The 16,415-nt window shown below is 45.2% G+C and overlaps 1 protein-coding gene across 1 annotated transcript in view; it reads left to right on the top strand.

Moving 5' to 3' along the window:
• The window catches only part of PEPD (peptidase D), a 130,187-nt gene that overhangs the window by 42,087 nt on the left and 71,685 nt on the right, over positions 1 to 16,415 (top strand). The window contains exons 7-9 of the mRNA XM_035120425.2: positions 623 to 667; positions 8,686 to 8,761; positions 10,205 to 10,251. Coding sequence (XP_034976316.1) covers positions 623 to 667; positions 8,686 to 8,761; positions 10,205 to 10,251 — 168 coding nt within the window. The remainder of the gene's footprint in view (positions 1 to 622; positions 668 to 8,685; positions 8,762 to 10,204; positions 10,252 to 16,415) is intronic.

Here is a 16,415-nt window from a genome sequence, read left to right as displayed (position 1 = left end):
CCAGCTAGATGGGCAGGGTATAAATAAATTATTATTGTTATTATTATTATTATTATTATTATTACTGAGCCTAGGGCCTGCCGATCAGAAGGTCGGCGGTTCGAATCCCCGTGATGGAGTGAGCTCCCATTGCTTGGTCCCTGCTCCTGCCAACCTAGCAGTTCGAAAGCACATCAAAGTACAAGTAGATAAATAGGTACCACTCTGGCGAGAAGGTAAACAGTGTTTCTGTGCACTGCTCTGGTTCACCAGAAGCGGCTTAGTCATGCTGGTCACATGACCTGGAAGCTGTCTGCGGACAAACGCCAGCTCCCTCGGCCTATAGAGCGAGATGAGCACTGCAATCCCAGAGTTGTTCGTGACTAGACGTAACGGTCAGGGGTACCTTTACCTTTAGCTCCTATGGTGCCCATGAAAAGTCTCAATAAATATTACCTCAGAAATCCACAATGCACTAAAGACTGTTTGCTCCTTTTGCTCAGTTCCTGTTTGCACTGACTTGGACTCTCCTTCATTTAACAGCCTTCTTTAAGCATGCTCACATTTCATTGGATGCCAGAGTTGGACACCCACCCAGTGTCTAGAGTTTCTAGCTAATTTTTGTTATCTCTCTCGTTTTTAGATTTGAGGTTAACAACACAGTTCTTCATCCGGAAATTGCTGAATGGTATGTTGTCTTTTCACCCTCTTTCTCCAAAGCTTGCTCCAACATTCTGTGTGAGACCATGGCTGCAATCACAGAGCATTTTATCCCATTCCCCTGACATTTCCCTAACTGTTAATTTTTGCATTACGTTTGAGCTTCCACACGACGTAAAAGTCACATCTGGACATCTGTTGGAATGGAATGGAAGTTCTGCACTCGTTTCCAAGTTATTTGATTTCATGGGGTTGGGGGGAAATCAGTTTGCAACCACATCAGCCCGGAAAATCATGGGAGTAAAGTCACAAAAATTGGGGCAGTTATACTAGCATACACTTCTTCCCTTCTGTTTTCATGGGGGAACAGAAGGATGCATTTGTGGAAAGGTTGGGATGGAGGAGTGATGTTGTCTATGTTGGTTGTTGTCATGCCACACCACACCCACTGCTGTGAATGAAATTTAGTGTGTCGTGTCAGCATATCAGTGAAAAAGCCACAGTTCCATAACACGACAAGGGCTGTTGTGTGAAAGGGGTGCCAGAAAAAGGGGCAGAAGCGCTAGCTTGATAACCAGGAAGACTAACGCAGTAAATCCCATGTCTGGGATTTGGCTTAGTGTGTTGTCCAAACCTGGGCTTGGGGTTTGCCTCGCTCCAGAGAAGCTGTGAGCTGCAATCAAGGTTTGTCCTTCAGTTTACAGCTCGGGGTTTGTCTGGATTAAGACAAACCACAAGCCTGGGTTCAGATGAGACCGAGAACACCCTCTTCCTGGGTTGCTGCATGCCAACTTTCTGATGCCTGGGGCACTATCAAGGCACAGCCTATGGTGAAGGCCCTGTTACAGCCCCCAACTGGACTGCAGCCATGATGTAATACCAGAAGGAAGAAAAGGATCTAAATGCCACTGAAATAATTCTTGCAAAATTCTTTAGTGTTAGCGGTTGTGTAGGTTCAAATACAAATACATTAATTATGATACTATTGCAGAGACTACCCAAAGAAGAATTAATTGAATGTCTGGCAGAATGGGTAATGTTATATAAATGTCAGGCGATTATTGCCTCCTTTTGGGATTCATTTTAAAAGCATTAATTCTAATGCATTCCGCTGGCAAATTTATGGATGTTCTCTTTAATTACACTTGAATGTCAATGGTGCCTGACATTAGCAGGAGCGAAACTGAGAAGAACCCAAGTCCTAAAGTGTGTTGCGCCACAGTGATGTTTCTTGATTTTAAAACTCATTTTCAATAAGGTGGATGTTACGACTCTTCTCCGCTGTGTGGTTTTTTTTTGGGGGGGGGGTTATAAAAGCCCTCTTGTTGGAAATGGAGATGCCACAAGCCAATTTAGTGAGGCCTGGAGGAGGAATGAGATTGGCCTTTGTCAACCTGGGATCCTCCAGGTGTGTTTGAAAGCAGCTCCCATCATCTCCAGCCAGGACACACACACCCCTGTTCTCAGGTGTAACATATATTTCCATAAGATTAAATGAATCTGTGTGAGGGCTTAGATTGAAGGCGGGGAGTGTGTATGTCTATTCCACTCCTCAGCCATCTCATATTGCCCTGGCAGGTCTGAAGAGCGTTTGAATTACTGCAGTGCTCTCTGTGTGGGGCTCCCCTTGTGTTTGGTCCAGAGGCTGCAACTGGTGGAGAACCTGGCGGTACGGTTGCCAGACTCAATAGTGGACAGGACTTCTGTGCCTTTAATTGCCCTGCTCTCTTTTGAGCCTGGAGACCTTAAAGAGAAACCAGCAGACCCCTTGCTTGGAAATTAAACAAAGGGTCTGCTGGTTTCTCTTTAAGGTTTCCAGACTCAAAAGAGAGCAGGGCAATTAAAGGCACAGAAGTCCTGTCCTCTATTGAGTCTGGCAACCCTACCTGACGGCTAAGTTTATTGTGGGGGGGGGGGAACAACCCCCAGCGTATGCTTGTGGGACTTTCACTGCCGGTCAGTTTGCTACTAGCCCAAGGCTCCCAGTGATGAGGAGACTTGAAACCACATTCAGCTGAACACACTTACAAGCCCCCTTCAGGCCTTCCTGCTCAAAATGGGGTGGTTGGGAATGGAGCAAGCCGCTTCTGGCAGGTGCAGGGGACAGTGGGAGGGGGTCCTGCACATGCCTCCTCCCCAGTTATGCCCTTACACATCCATTTCAACCCATCTGTATGCTATTGTTACACTTTTTTTATATCTTGCCTTTTCCACTGTTCAGGACTCAATGCGGCTTGCACAGATAAAACAGAACAAGCTAAAAACATAGACAAGACAGACATTAAAATGTACTAAAACACTAATAGAATTAATATAATCTAAGAAGATCCATTAAAAACACAGACTGTAACAATGAAAGCAACACAGAACCAGCTGTTCCCTCAGAAACAGGAGTAGTAGTAGTATTTATTTCATTAAAAGTGTTTATAACCTGCCATTCCGTCGGAGGTTCCTGGGTTAAACCATGCACATTCCAAACCAAAAATTAAACAATCGTATTGAAGCAGCGTAAAGCGAAATGCAGCATTCAGTTGCAAGTCAAAGCAGCAGCGACAAAGGAAATTCAGGTGTCCAGCATGCCTTGCTGTTACTTGTAACCCTTCAAAATGATTTGTTTTGAGTCAACTGACCAGTAACACAGAGGAGAAAATAACAGCCTTGGTAAAACTGATTATGACTGTTGGCCTGGAAACGGTCTCATGACAGGATTGACTATACTTCCTATACTTCCTCTAACCCCCTGGTAATAACTATATTGATGAACACTTCCACCTCAATATATATGATTGCAGGGGCAACATCTGCCTGCAAAGGAAACTCTAGCGAATCTGCCAGCAAAAGCTTTGTAGTTAATATATGCCAATAAAATTTCTCTTCTGTATTTAGGTTTTTATAAAATATTTAAGGGAGGCATGGGATGATTAAAGGCAGGCCAAGCCAGAACCTGTGACCAAGGGGTATTCAGTGGCGAACATGATTTATTTATGGCCCACCAGGCACAAATGAAATAAAAAATGTTACAGGATATAAAATGTGTAAGATCATAATAGGAGAGGGATAAAAGAAGCAATCAGATTTAAGTGGGATTGCTACATTTAGGCATTTTGTTGTGAGCTTTGCAATTTGAAAAATTGGAGCCCTCCGTTAAAATGACCAATGGAGATTTTGAAGAGTAGCCAGCCAAATAATGTACAATGGGAGGCAGAGAGTTTCTTTACCTCCCCTGGTGGAAACCGCAATTTTAAAAAAGCATGTAAAGCTAGCATCTGTTATTTGCAGGGACGTATTATATCTGCCCCTTTAAAGATATGAGAATAAGGTGAGCCAAGGAGAAAGCTTTTAGAAAGAGACAGCCACTTCCAAATAAGGCATCCCATCCTTAAGGTTGGGACATGGGAAACCTGGCAAGCAGGGAGACTACAGGGCACATAGCCCAGAAAGTGGATCATGTAAGTTCTGCAAGTCTGCATCTCTGCATTCCCTGTTTCACTAGAAATGCAGCTTCTTCTAAATCCAAGGGTAGTAAATGGAAATGCATGCAGTTGTTATGGACATTTTTGCATCCTTCCATTCCCCTCCCCCCACCCCCAAGCAGGGATTGATAAGAAAGAGGGACGGAGAAATGTGCAGTGTTATTTATATATGTATGTATATATGTATGTGTTAGATTTATATCTTGCCCTTCCTCCCACAGGAGCTCAGGGCAGCAAACACATAAAAGATAAAGCATCTAAAAGCTGTTCCAATACAGATGGAGGCTGGGAAAGATATTTACTTAAAAGGGTTGTTGGAAACCTTTTAACGTTGCATCGAGTGTTTCCATTTTTGCACATTTTAGAGGAGAAGAGGGAGGATGTTATGAGTTCTTGTTTTTGTTTTTTTGGCCAGATCTCCCCCATGTATTCTTCGTGCAGGTACCAAGGGTAGTTAGTTCTTGATTTTGCAGGACAGCTACCCTGGCTCAGGTGGGGCTGAGACGCTACACTTACCCTGGTCTTTTGCGTGATGCTTTATTTGGACCAGATCCGCTGGTTGCTAAGTAAAGTTTGGGCTGATCTTTTCCTCTCACAGAATGTACTTATGGATCTGTTTGGTTCTGATTTTCTTGTGGCACTCTCCTGCTGATATCAACATGGCTGGGGCTTTGTTTGTCGTTCTTGTCTAATTGTCTAAATCGGGGAGTTCTTATGCTAGTTCTTTTGCATTGTTAGTGGATAACCTGTTTCAAAATGGTCTAGTAAACTGAAGCAATCAGAGCCAAGCTGGGATGTAATGGACATCTTTGGATGCATGAATGCTCTGATAGCACTGTGGTCACAGTTTTGAAGTGTGTGTGTGTGTGTGTGTGTGTGTGTGTGTGAGAGAGAGAGAGAGAGAGAGAGAGAGAGAGAGAGAGAGAGAGAGAGAGAGAGAGATGGGGGGGGCAGACAGTGCTAGAAAGTTCGACACAGAACTGTAATGATAGGTGGTGCCCACATTGGCTACCCTGTAGAAGAGCATCTGTAGAAGAGTGTTGGGCTCCACCTCCTGGTCAACATGGCCAATCACCCGTGGTGATGAGAGTCCAACAGCATGTGGAGAGCACAACATTTTGGAAGGCTGCAGTTCAGACTCTGTTAAAACATTCAACTCAGATTAGAGTACCATAAGAACTCTGGTATGTTCAAAATGGCAGAATCCATTTCCATATTAGGAAAGGTTTGCAGCATTTGGGGACCTTATAAAATTATACATGGCACGGAGGATGTGGATAGAGAAAAGACTTCCCGTCTTTTTCATGATGCTAGAACTCTTAAGATATTTCTCTTAATATACAGAAGGTTTCGTTATAGAATTTCTGCATTCTATTTTGACTAATATATGCATTTAAAACTGTGGAACTTGCTCCCACAGGAGGCAGTGATGACCACCAATTTGGATGGCTTTAATAGAGCATTGGGCAAATTTCTGGGGGATAAGGCTATTTTCTACCTCCACAGTTGGAGGCAGAAATGCTTCTGAATACCAGTTGCAGGAAAGCACAGGAAGGGAGAATTGCTGTTGTGCTCAGGTCCTGCTTGCAAGTTTCCTACGGGTCTCTGCTTGGCCACTGTGAGAACAGGATGCTGAACTAGATGGGCCATTGGCCTGATTCCTCAGGCTCTTACGTTCTTTATCTTGGGTGCTATTTATGGCAAGTTGACTATAAAAGTAGCTGCTCCAAACTTTGGTGAAAGAACTGCTTCTGCCTTCTAGGGGATGAATGAAATGTTCTTGTTAGCCCCAAAGCACCTCTCTAGTGCAGAGACGGTCTTTGTGTGTCTGCAGGATTTATGGCTTTGAACTTGCCTCCCTCTGGTCAAGAGACATGCTCCGGACAGTGACCCATATGTCAGCACAGGAAGCAAGTCTCTCGGAAGCAACTTGTAGTGTCCTGGTTACTGAAAATGGGAGATGCAATTTCAAGTCCTATCATGGGAGGTGATTAGATTAAGGCTCTGCTTGCCTGCTCCTTAAAAAAGGAAGGGCAAGTTTTGGTGAGCACAACACTTGTCCTTGCATAATGTCCCAGGTTCGGTCCCAGGTTCATCTCCAATAAGAACTGGGAAAGACTCCAGTCTGAAAAGCTGGGAAATCCTCTGCCATATCATGGTTTCACTGTGGATGCAAACCATGGTTTTGTGATAAATCAGCAAGTGAATGGTTTCAAACAGGTTTGCAAACCTGGATCTTGAGCAGCCTTCCCCCACCCTGGCACCCTCCAGATGCTTTAGACCAGGCATCCCCAAACTGCGGCCCTCCAGATGTTTTGGCCTACAACTCCCATGATCCCTACCTAAGAGGACCAGTGGTCAGGGATGATGGGAATTGTAGTCCAAAACATCTGGAGGGCCGAAGTTTGGGGATGTCTGCTTTAGACTGCAACTCCCACCAGCCCCACCCAGTATTGACTGTTCAGAACAACTGGAGGGCTTCCAATTCATAAAGGCTGACCTAGCCAAGCACTCCAGAGGCTGCCACTAAACGGCATTTTGGGTGGCCACCAGGTGAGTTCATGGCAGAGGTGCGATCTGCGCTAGGCCTCCTTGATCCCAAGCACCATTTCCTTGGCTTTTATGCTGCACCCCAGCTCCTGCCTGAAGACGTGCAAGCTTTCGATTTTTGCTAAACTCTTCATCCAGGGGTTCATAAATTTAATACAGCTCTGAGCCAAAACAGTGTGCAGGGATATTTTCTCTCCCCACCCCCCGCCCGCCTTCTCTGCCTGCTACCTTTGCGAAACAAGCTTCAGCAACCCAAAGGACTTGGTAGCTTTAGGCAAGGATTCATTCATATTCTGCTACTGTGCCTCGGACTCCCATTTCTATAGCTTGAGAAATGGCAGGAAGCTTGTGACTTGTGCTTGGTAAAGAGTGCAGGGTTGGCTAAATAAAACATGCATATCTTCGTAGGACTGTCTGACCCCACAATTGTGTACCCTGTTTAGTAAATGCAGGCAGAGGGATTGCCTATTCATGGCAGGTCGAGGCAAAGCAAGGTCAATAAAGCATGTCTGGCCTGGGACAAGATGTTTTTGCTGCTTGTCTGTCCTGAATCTCCAACTTGCAGCTTCACTGGATGCTCATGAGTTCTAGTGTTATGAGAGTGGGGAGGGGGAGCTTTTTCCCATCGACTTTCTCAGGGTGTCTAATAGGGGTGGGGGGTGGGCCTGGTAGATGTGAACAGGAAGGTCTAGAATAAACCAACCTGCTTTGCACTTTACAGAGTGAGGGAATTCTGTGCACTGTTAAGTATGCCTTGAAAGCAGCCAGCTGTCTCTGACTTGACATGGGAGACAGTATAGAAGTGTTATTAACAAATAAATAGGTAGCATCTTGTGAAAGGTTTTTTACTTCCCAGGACTAAGGTTTTTCAAGCTTGAAATGTGTTTGAGTTCTTCAATACAATTCCGTTAGTTCATTATCCGGCTCCTTCATCCTTAACTTATACTGACACTGTAAGCTGAACTAGACAGAGCGTGGGAGATCCATGGTCATTTTTTATTTGATTATTTAATTTCTAACCTCTTGATATATTAAATATATATCTTAAGTGGTGTACAGAAAAATGAAGCAACAGCAGACAACTTAAACAGAATATTACAAAAATGCACAGTTACATATAAAAATGTCACATTAATACAAAATTACTAATATATATAGATCAATATTGATTCATTTTCTTTCCTCCCTCCCTCTCAGCCCCAAGGTCCAACAAACTCTCAGTTCACCCACAAAAGTCTCACAATGAGAAGAGAGTTTCTGGAAACAGTGAACAGCACCCTCATCTAAGTTGTGTCTGACCCTGTCTTGCATGGCCTGTTTTAAAAACCAAACTGAAGTAGAATTCCCACAGTGTACTGATGTGATAAATGTACAAATCAAGAGTATAAACTCAGGATTTATTCACACTCAGAGCCCAATGATTCTGTTAAATGGTCCTGAGAAAGTGCTTCAGGTTTCTCTGATATAATTTTAACAATGGCAGGCACTAGCCTGACTGGTCACCTGCCTTCAGCCATGGCCAAGTCCACTGGGCAGCCTTCCTCAGCCTGGTGCCTTCCAGGTGTTTTGGCCTGCATCTCCCATCAGTTTAAGCCAGCTGGGCTTTGCTGTCCTGCGGGCTGGCTGATGGGAGTTGTAGTCCAAAACATCTGGAAGGCATCAGGTTGGGGAAGGCTGCCCTAGATCTTCTCCTTCCTATCCACAAACTCTAGCTGCTTGCACCCCACATACGGTCTAGGGGTTGCAGTTAGGGTGATCAAACTCGATATCTTATACCAGCCTTGCAGGTGCTTTTTCAGCTCATCCTACTTTGAGTAAATTGAATGCCACACATACCTTTTATTTCCTGATGTCCTTTATTTGCTGCAATCTCGTAATAGCCTCTTGCTTTTGAAACGCATCTGGTCGGCGGTAGGTTTGCCAATTAGGTTACCTGGTTATTCTTTGTGCTCTCAACTTAATCACTGCTGAGCTGTAGGGGGAATTACTAACCTGATTCTCCTCTTCTCCTTTCCTTTTGAAGCCGTGTGATTAAGACGGACATGGAGTTGGAAGTCCTGCGTTATACCAATAAAATTTCCAGTGAAGCTCATAAAGAGGTAATGGATCTCTTACAGATAATAATTTTTTCTGCTCTTTGTGTAACGGTGGCTTTTCAGAAAATGTTCCCAGCTACTTGAATTGCTTAGTAATAAACTAATGGAAGAGCTGGGACAGAATTAGGTGGATAATGTTCCTTCTAATAGAATCCTAATAATACACATTGCTTTGCCCTTGAACTGGCTGTTGATGCCCAGGGAACAAAATGTCTTCACTTATCATGCTGGAACACATAGGAACATAAGCGCCCTGTTGGATCAGGCCAGTAGCCCCTCTTGTCCACCAACCTGTTTTTACAGTGTGCAGTCAGATGCCTATAGGTAACCTGCAAGCAAGACTTGAGCACAGCAGCAATCTGCCCACTTGCAATTCCCAGCAACTGGTATTCAGAGGTGTATTGCCTCTGACAGTGGAAGGAGAACATAGTCATGATGATTAGTGGTTGGCCTCCATAAACTTGTCCAACACAATTTTAAAGCCAGCAGAATTGGTGGCCATCACTGCCTCCTGTGGGAGTGAGATCCATAGGTTAACTCTGCACTGCATGAAGAAGTCCTTCCTTTTATCTGTCCTGAATCTACCAATATTCAGCTCCATGGGGTGCCCACGAGTTCTAGTGTTATGAGAGAGGGATAAATAAATATACAGTGGTACCATGGTTCTCGAACTCAATCCGTTCTGGAAGTCCGTTCAACTTCCAAAACGTTCGCAAACCAAAACACGGCTTCTGATTGGCCCCAGAAACAATGCCAACAGCCGAAACGGACGTCCGGCTTCCAAAAAACATTTGCAAACTGGAACACTTACTTCCAAGTTGGCGACATTTGGGAGCCGATTTGTTCGGGAGCCAAGGTACCACGGTATATATATTGCCACTTTCTCCATGCGATTCATAATTTTATAAACCATGATACCTCTTTAGAGAAAAGGCAAGTAAAAGTCCAAAACTCTGCAGCCTTTCCTCAATGGAGCTTTGCTTCATCCCCTTGATCATTATGGCCCTTTTTTCTCGAGAGAAGACCTCCTTGTAGGCTCAGGCTTACTCAGCATGCTGTAAATGTGCTCCTGTGTTCTGCAATATCCTTCGACACATTTCCTAAGGCATCTGGGTGGCCTTCTCACATGGAGGGATAGGTTCACATATCCAGATCATCAATTGAACCCTCATCAGACATTTATTGCCCTGGGGGGGGGGGCATGGATAGGGAAACGCTGCGGGGATTTGCATTCAGCTCCACCCTGGGGACATAATTTTTTGGATCCAGGATGTGATCATCACACATTTCTAGTACATTCATATTCTTTGCTATGTCCAGGGGGTGCTATTTAAGTGCATTATACATCAAATCATGGTAGCTCCCAAGATAAACACAAAATTGTCAAGTGTTTAAGGTTCTTCTGTTCCAAATTTCTTAGGGTGTGTCCTATGTTTGTGACAACAGGTAATGAAGGCCATCAAAATAGGCATGAAAGAATATGAGCTGGAGAGGTGAGTACCTTTTCAACGTGACAACACTATGGAAAAGCATCTCTGTTAGCAGGAAATGCCCCCAGATAACTCTGAGCGACACTGATTTAATGGCAATTGCACGTGCTCATTTCGAGGCTGGGGCTAGACATATTTTATTATATAGAAGGCATTCCCCACATTTCCTCCGTGCTATTAGATGACAATTGCTTTTAGGTATGGTTTTAAAGCAGTATAATTCTCTTTGCAGACTTTTATGTAATTTACAGAAACTATACCTAATAGCCATTATTATTGCTTGATAGCATCCAATAAAGCAGCTTTTATGTGTGTGAATATCACAGTTATGCCTCCTACGTACATGAGTGTTTATGGGGGCCATAAAATGTCCTGGAGTGTTTGGTGAAATGTCTCTGCTGCAGCTGGAGCAAATATTGGTGTTTTGTTTATGCATTTCGATTTCCATCTGTTTGTGTTGCTTTCCCTAATGAGTCTTTAGATCCCTCCACCCCTTCCTTTGCCCATATGGCTTTGTATCCTGAGAGAAGCATGTGTCCAGCAGGGGATGTCCAGCCAGGCTTCACGGTGATTGGAGTTTGAACTTCCTCTTTGCTACATGCTGATCAAAGAATCATAGACTATTTACTCCTAATGCTCTGCCATTTACACGTGGCTCTAACTGGTAGATCTTGGGGCTCTACTATAAAGCAAAGTGGAGCTGATTAGCATGAAGTTTGCCCACCTCTGCTGATCTCTGTGGGATTGGCGCCAGCCACTTGGGTCTAACACTATACCTTCCAAATACTGAATTCAGTACTAGTATTTTAGGGTCATTTCGTAATAGATGTCCAGTCCTTTCTGAAATAAGATTTCAAATAGTAGTCCAATATATTTGCATTACCAAGCAGCTGCAAAACACTTTTACAGTCATACCTCATGTTGTGTCCGGTTCAGGTTACGTCTTTTCAATTTGCGTCCCACGGCAACCCGGAAGTACCAGAACGGTTACTTCCAGGTTTCGCTGCTCGCACATGTGCAGAAGCACTAAATCGCGCCATGCGCAGGCGCGGAGCTTCTGGATGCAAACCGCTTCGAGTTGCGGACGTGCCTCTGGGATGGATTATGTCTGCAACTCGAGGTTCCACTGTATCCTGTGTTGTTGAATATATCCTATTAAGTCTACCTGGGGTCAAATACTGTTGATATTGAATCTTATTTTTAAACTCCTTTTATATACTTGGTGGTGGTAATTTAACCCTCTTCTGCTCTCCTCTTATAGATCTCTGGCCCATTTCCTCATAAATGTTCCAACTTTATTATCCAATTTTATAATTATGGAGTAAATGCCACCAATTAAGCCTCTTTTTGCACCCTGGTGTTAATAGGGTTTCATATGCATGCAGTGTCTTTCCTTAAAACTCCATGTTTTCTTATTAAGCAAACTAAGGCATCTACTTCTATTTTACTTTTTATTTAATTCTGCAAGAGGATGTCCTTGTATGAATGGTGTTACAGAACTGCGGGGGGGGGGGGGGCTAAACACAAAAAGTAATAAATGCTAGGATTTTGGGTTAAGTGAAGAAAGAATACAAGCTGCAAAGGAATTCCGGGGCTGCCTTATGCAAACCAGCCTGGCTGGCTGAGGGACAAGCAGAGCTGCTAGCATTGCAATAGAGAACTATTGAGGGTTGTCAACAACTCCTTGCTCCAGGTGTGACCAGAGACTGGAAATTTGGAAGTTTACCAGGGTAACTGCTCTGGTGGGGGACAAGGGGCTTCTGGGATGAAGAAGAGGAGAGATCCATCCAGGGGCAGAGGAAGGGGGTGCGGTGGGGATAGACCCCCCTGGGTGTCTTCGCTGAGGGGGGTGACATTTGGCATGCACCCAAGTGGCTATCCCACACCTGGGAGGGCACCCTCCATGCCCCGCCCCTCTCAGGAGTACGCCCCGCCCCCTCGGGAGTGTGCCTGCCATGGGCAGCGCAGGCATATGCTCCGCCACTGGATCCATCTTGGTGAGGGAGAAGGAAGGACTGCCTGCAATGCTTTGGGCCATTATCTTGAGATCTGGAGCCCCTCCATGCAGACTGAGGGTGTAAATAGGTGAATTGACTGTATTTCTTAAAGCACGGCAGCCTCCACCACATCTTCTATTCTCCAAAGGGACACAGACCCTGTGTGGGTACCTGAGATCCCATGCACTCTTGCCACGGCTTGGCAGAGAAAGGGACCGGCACTGGGCTTTTGTAACAATATATTCTCACTCTGGGACTTTTCTTAAAGCGGTCTGTGTTAATGGGGGGTCTCCACAAGATGTTGCAGGTGTGCAGATCTTCAGGGTGATAGCCAGCCAGGTGTCTCGTGCTCCAGGATAGCCTCCCATTTTTCTTTTCCAACTGACATTCAGCATTCTGTTTCTACTTGAGCATTCTCAGTGCACATGTGGCTGTGAGTTGGATTTTACATCCCTCCTCCCTTTTTGTACATCTGTGAACCTTGGGGTTCCGCCAAGGATGCTGACTGATACCTCCCTTGTGTTTCTCTGTGGCCCCTGATTTGGCTACAAAGCCATTGGATGTCACCACCTGAGTTCGCTTTTAGAAGCTGCATCAACGTTATTTAAGCATCAGTTTGATCCCTTGCAGCTAAACGTAGCCTCCTTGTTTTGAAGGGAGATTAAATTTGCCTGGCATTCACATTTGTCATTAGGCTCCTTCTATTCTAATCTCACTTTCCCCATCATGCCATAAAATATGTTGCCTTTTTAATGAGGTAATTAACACTTGATTCATAATTTCAATCAAGTGGCATTGGCATAGGAGTCAGTGTCCCATTAAAATGAATTAAAAGGTCCCATTGGGGCATTTTTTAGTATCATCAAGTGTACTTGACATGTGTTTGGCTGTGCAAGGCAAAATAGGTCAGTTTGGTGCGCATCCCATGACATATTTGCTTTCGGGGTGGTGAAGAAGAAAGATGGGGAGGATGGTGCAGAACCAACATTTGGTTAATGGGCCTCAGTCACTTTTTCTTTAAGTAGAAAGAGAAATGCAATATTTAGAGGAGGTGGATTAGCATTGCAAAGCCTCTTGGAAGCTATTGTTGCATTCTTTTAAAGCCCCAAATGGTTCTTGCCAACCTTGTAAAGGTTAGTACTGAAAACTTTAAAGCAGCATCAACAGAAGCTGAGAATATGACTTCCTCGTAAGTTGCTTGTGACGTTTCCTTCTTTGCTTGTGGGAACATGGAATAGCTTGGGAAATCCATTGGAGATAATTATGGGACAGAAAACCTGATACGGGTGCTCATCTAGTCCAGCCCACTGTAATGTAGGAATCGCTGCTTAAGAATCCCTGACAGGTCCAACCTATCCAACCTCTGTTGAAAAACATCCAATGAACGAGTAGCTATCAGGCCTTTGGTGTTGTGGCCTCAACCCTTTGGAATTCCCTCTGCTTGAAAATTAGGCAGTCCTCATCTCTGTTTTCTTTTGGGTGCCTACTGAAGACTTTCCTCTTTCAACGAGCCTTTGCAGTAGAGACCTTTCCCAGTCTGCTCCTTTGGGAGGAGGGGAGGGATATAAATATAAGAAATAATAACTAATAAAGGAAGGGTGCTCTTAACACTGGCTCACGGGTTCAGGTCATGTGCTCATTTCCCGAGTCCTTCAGATTAGCTCAGGAAATCAAATTTATCTCCAGTTATTCTGGGGAAACAAATTAGTTCATTTCCGGGGTGTTCTGAGAAGACCCTGGAGGAATCCAGCCATCTCTGCCTGTGACACAGCTGAATTCAAGAAGAGCCTCATCCTCCTTATTGCTGTCTCCGAAAACTCAATTTGGGAAGAGGCTGATGATATTCTGCCCAGTAAAGTTGTCATAAATAATGTCAGATCAATAGAGTGGAGGAATATCATAAGGCTTAACTGTGCGTGCATCCAGCCTTCGTGCTTTTTACAGCTTTTTATTACTACTATTATCCCCCTTTAATAAAAGGTTTGTTTGACTCTTAAGGGACGGCAAATTGTTTTTGTGGAAAAGCGGATGCTGCGCAAGGCTGTGGCTCCTACCCAGCGATGCTTGGCTACAAATTGGGGTACTTTCACACTAGCCAGGCAGCTGAAACTTCATGATGGTAGTCCAAGAGAACTGGTGCTTGAGAAAGACAGGCTGGCTGGAGGAGCCTTGGGTGTGGAGCTGGAGGGTTTTCTGTGACCACCAGTAACCTGTGAGATCAGTGGCCAAGACTGCGTCAATTCCTTCTTGATAGAAGCCAGCACAGAGCCGGCAAAGTCCGCTCGTTGAGGCAGAGTATTGGGAAGTTAGAGCTCCCCTGCTCCCTTTACTCTGCTGTATTGAAGTAGATTTATAATAATATAATAATAATAATTTAGTATTTATACCCCGCCCATCTGGCTGGGCCTCCCCTGCCACTCTGGGCGGCTTCCAACAAACATTAAAATACATCAAATATCACAGATTAGAAACTTCCCTAAACAAGGCTGCCTTTAGGTATTTTCTAAATGTCAGGTAGTTGTTTATCTCTCTGACCTCTGATGGGAGGGTGTTCCACAGGGCGGGTGCCACTACCAAGAAGGCCCTCTGCCTGGTTCCCTGTAGCTTTGCTTCTCGCAGTGAGGGAACCGCCAGAAGGCCCTCGACGCTGGACCTCAGTGTCCGGGCAGAACGATGGGGGTGGAGACGCTCCTTCAGGTATACTGGACCGAGGCCGTTTAGGGCTTTAAAGGTCAGCACCAACACTTTGAATTGTGCTCGGAAACGTACTGGGAGCCAATGCAGGTCTTTCAAGACCAGTGTTATGTGGTCTCTGCAGCTGCTCCCAATCACCAGTCTAGCTGCCGCATTCTGGATTAGTTGTAGTTTCCGGGTCACCTTCAAAGGTAGCCCCACATAGAGCGCATTGCAGTAATCCAAGCGGGAGATAACCATAGCATGCACCACTCTGGCGAGGCAGTCCACAGGCAGGTAGGGACTCAGCCTGCGTACCAGATGGAGCTGATAGACAGCTGCCCTGGACACAGAATTGACCTGCGCCTCCATGGACAGCTGTGAATCCAAAATGACTCCCAGGCTGCGCACCTGGTCCTTCAGGGGCACAGTGACCCCATTCAGGACCAGGGAGCCCTCCACACCTGCCCGCTTCCTGTCCCCCACAAACAGTACTTCTGTCTTGTCAGGATTCAATCTCAATCTGTTAGCCGCCATCCATCCTCCAACCGCCTCCAGGCACTCACACAGGACCTTCACTGCCTTCACTGGTTCTGATTTGAAAGAGAGGTAGAGCTGGGTATCATCCGCATACTGATGAACACCCAGCCCAAACCCCCTGATGATCTCTCCCAGCGGCCACATATAGATGTTAAAAAGCATGGGGGAGAGGACCGAACCCTGAGGCACCCCACAAGGGATTTCCCATGGATCTGGGCAGAAGTGCTAGAGATTATGTTCTCTGGGGTCCAATGCACAAAGTAAGCTCCTCTCTCCTTTTGCATCTTGTTTTGGATCAAGGCCCTCCTTCACTGAGGAATGAGAGCGATGTTCAGTAGCCCCCAACAGATGCAAGCCCCTTTGGAGATGCCCTGGGGAATCTCCTCTCTGATTCATAGAACACAAGTGGCCTTCCCAAAGTGTTCAGTGTTTATCCTTCTTTGTTGCTGTTTCATTTGCCTGGTCTTACTTCCTCTAATGCTCCAGGGTCATGGAAACCTCGGAAAGGCAGGTGGGAAATCTCCCTTCATTCCTGAGTGTATTATTGATATCCCTATCTGTGTCTGGAAAGTCCCCCCTCTCTCTCTTAATCTTCCAACAGTTTCCCCTCTCTACCCTCCCTTCCCAGAATTTAATTCCTTTGGGTTCATCTGTCCCCCCTTTTCTCGCCTTAATCTGATTCCAGGGCAGCCATCTATCCCAGCCTTTTGAAAATCAATAGTGTAAGTGGGATAAAAGAATTCCGAAGCCAGAAGGACTTAGCTGTGACTTACTTAGAGTGGCAGTGATGTTAATGCAGAGCCCCACTAACACCGCCGCCCTTCTTTAGCTTTTGATATTTGTTGCATGGCTCAGTCCCCCGCCCCACTGGCTGCATCTTCACCGCTGGAGAGGTCAGATTTGGCTCTTTATTCGGTATTCAGTTCATTGTCCTCTCCCTGATTTCTGAAGCAGGGC

Source organism: Zootoca vivipara, chromosome 6 (genome assembly GCF_963506605.1).
Source record: "Zootoca vivipara chromosome 6, rZooViv1.1, whole genome shotgun sequence".
Classification (NCBI taxonomy): Eukaryota; Metazoa; Chordata; class Lepidosauria; order Squamata; family Lacertidae; genus Zootoca; species Zootoca vivipara.
Note: the sequence above shows the minus strand (reverse complement) of the source record. Positions and strands in the feature narration are given on the sequence as shown.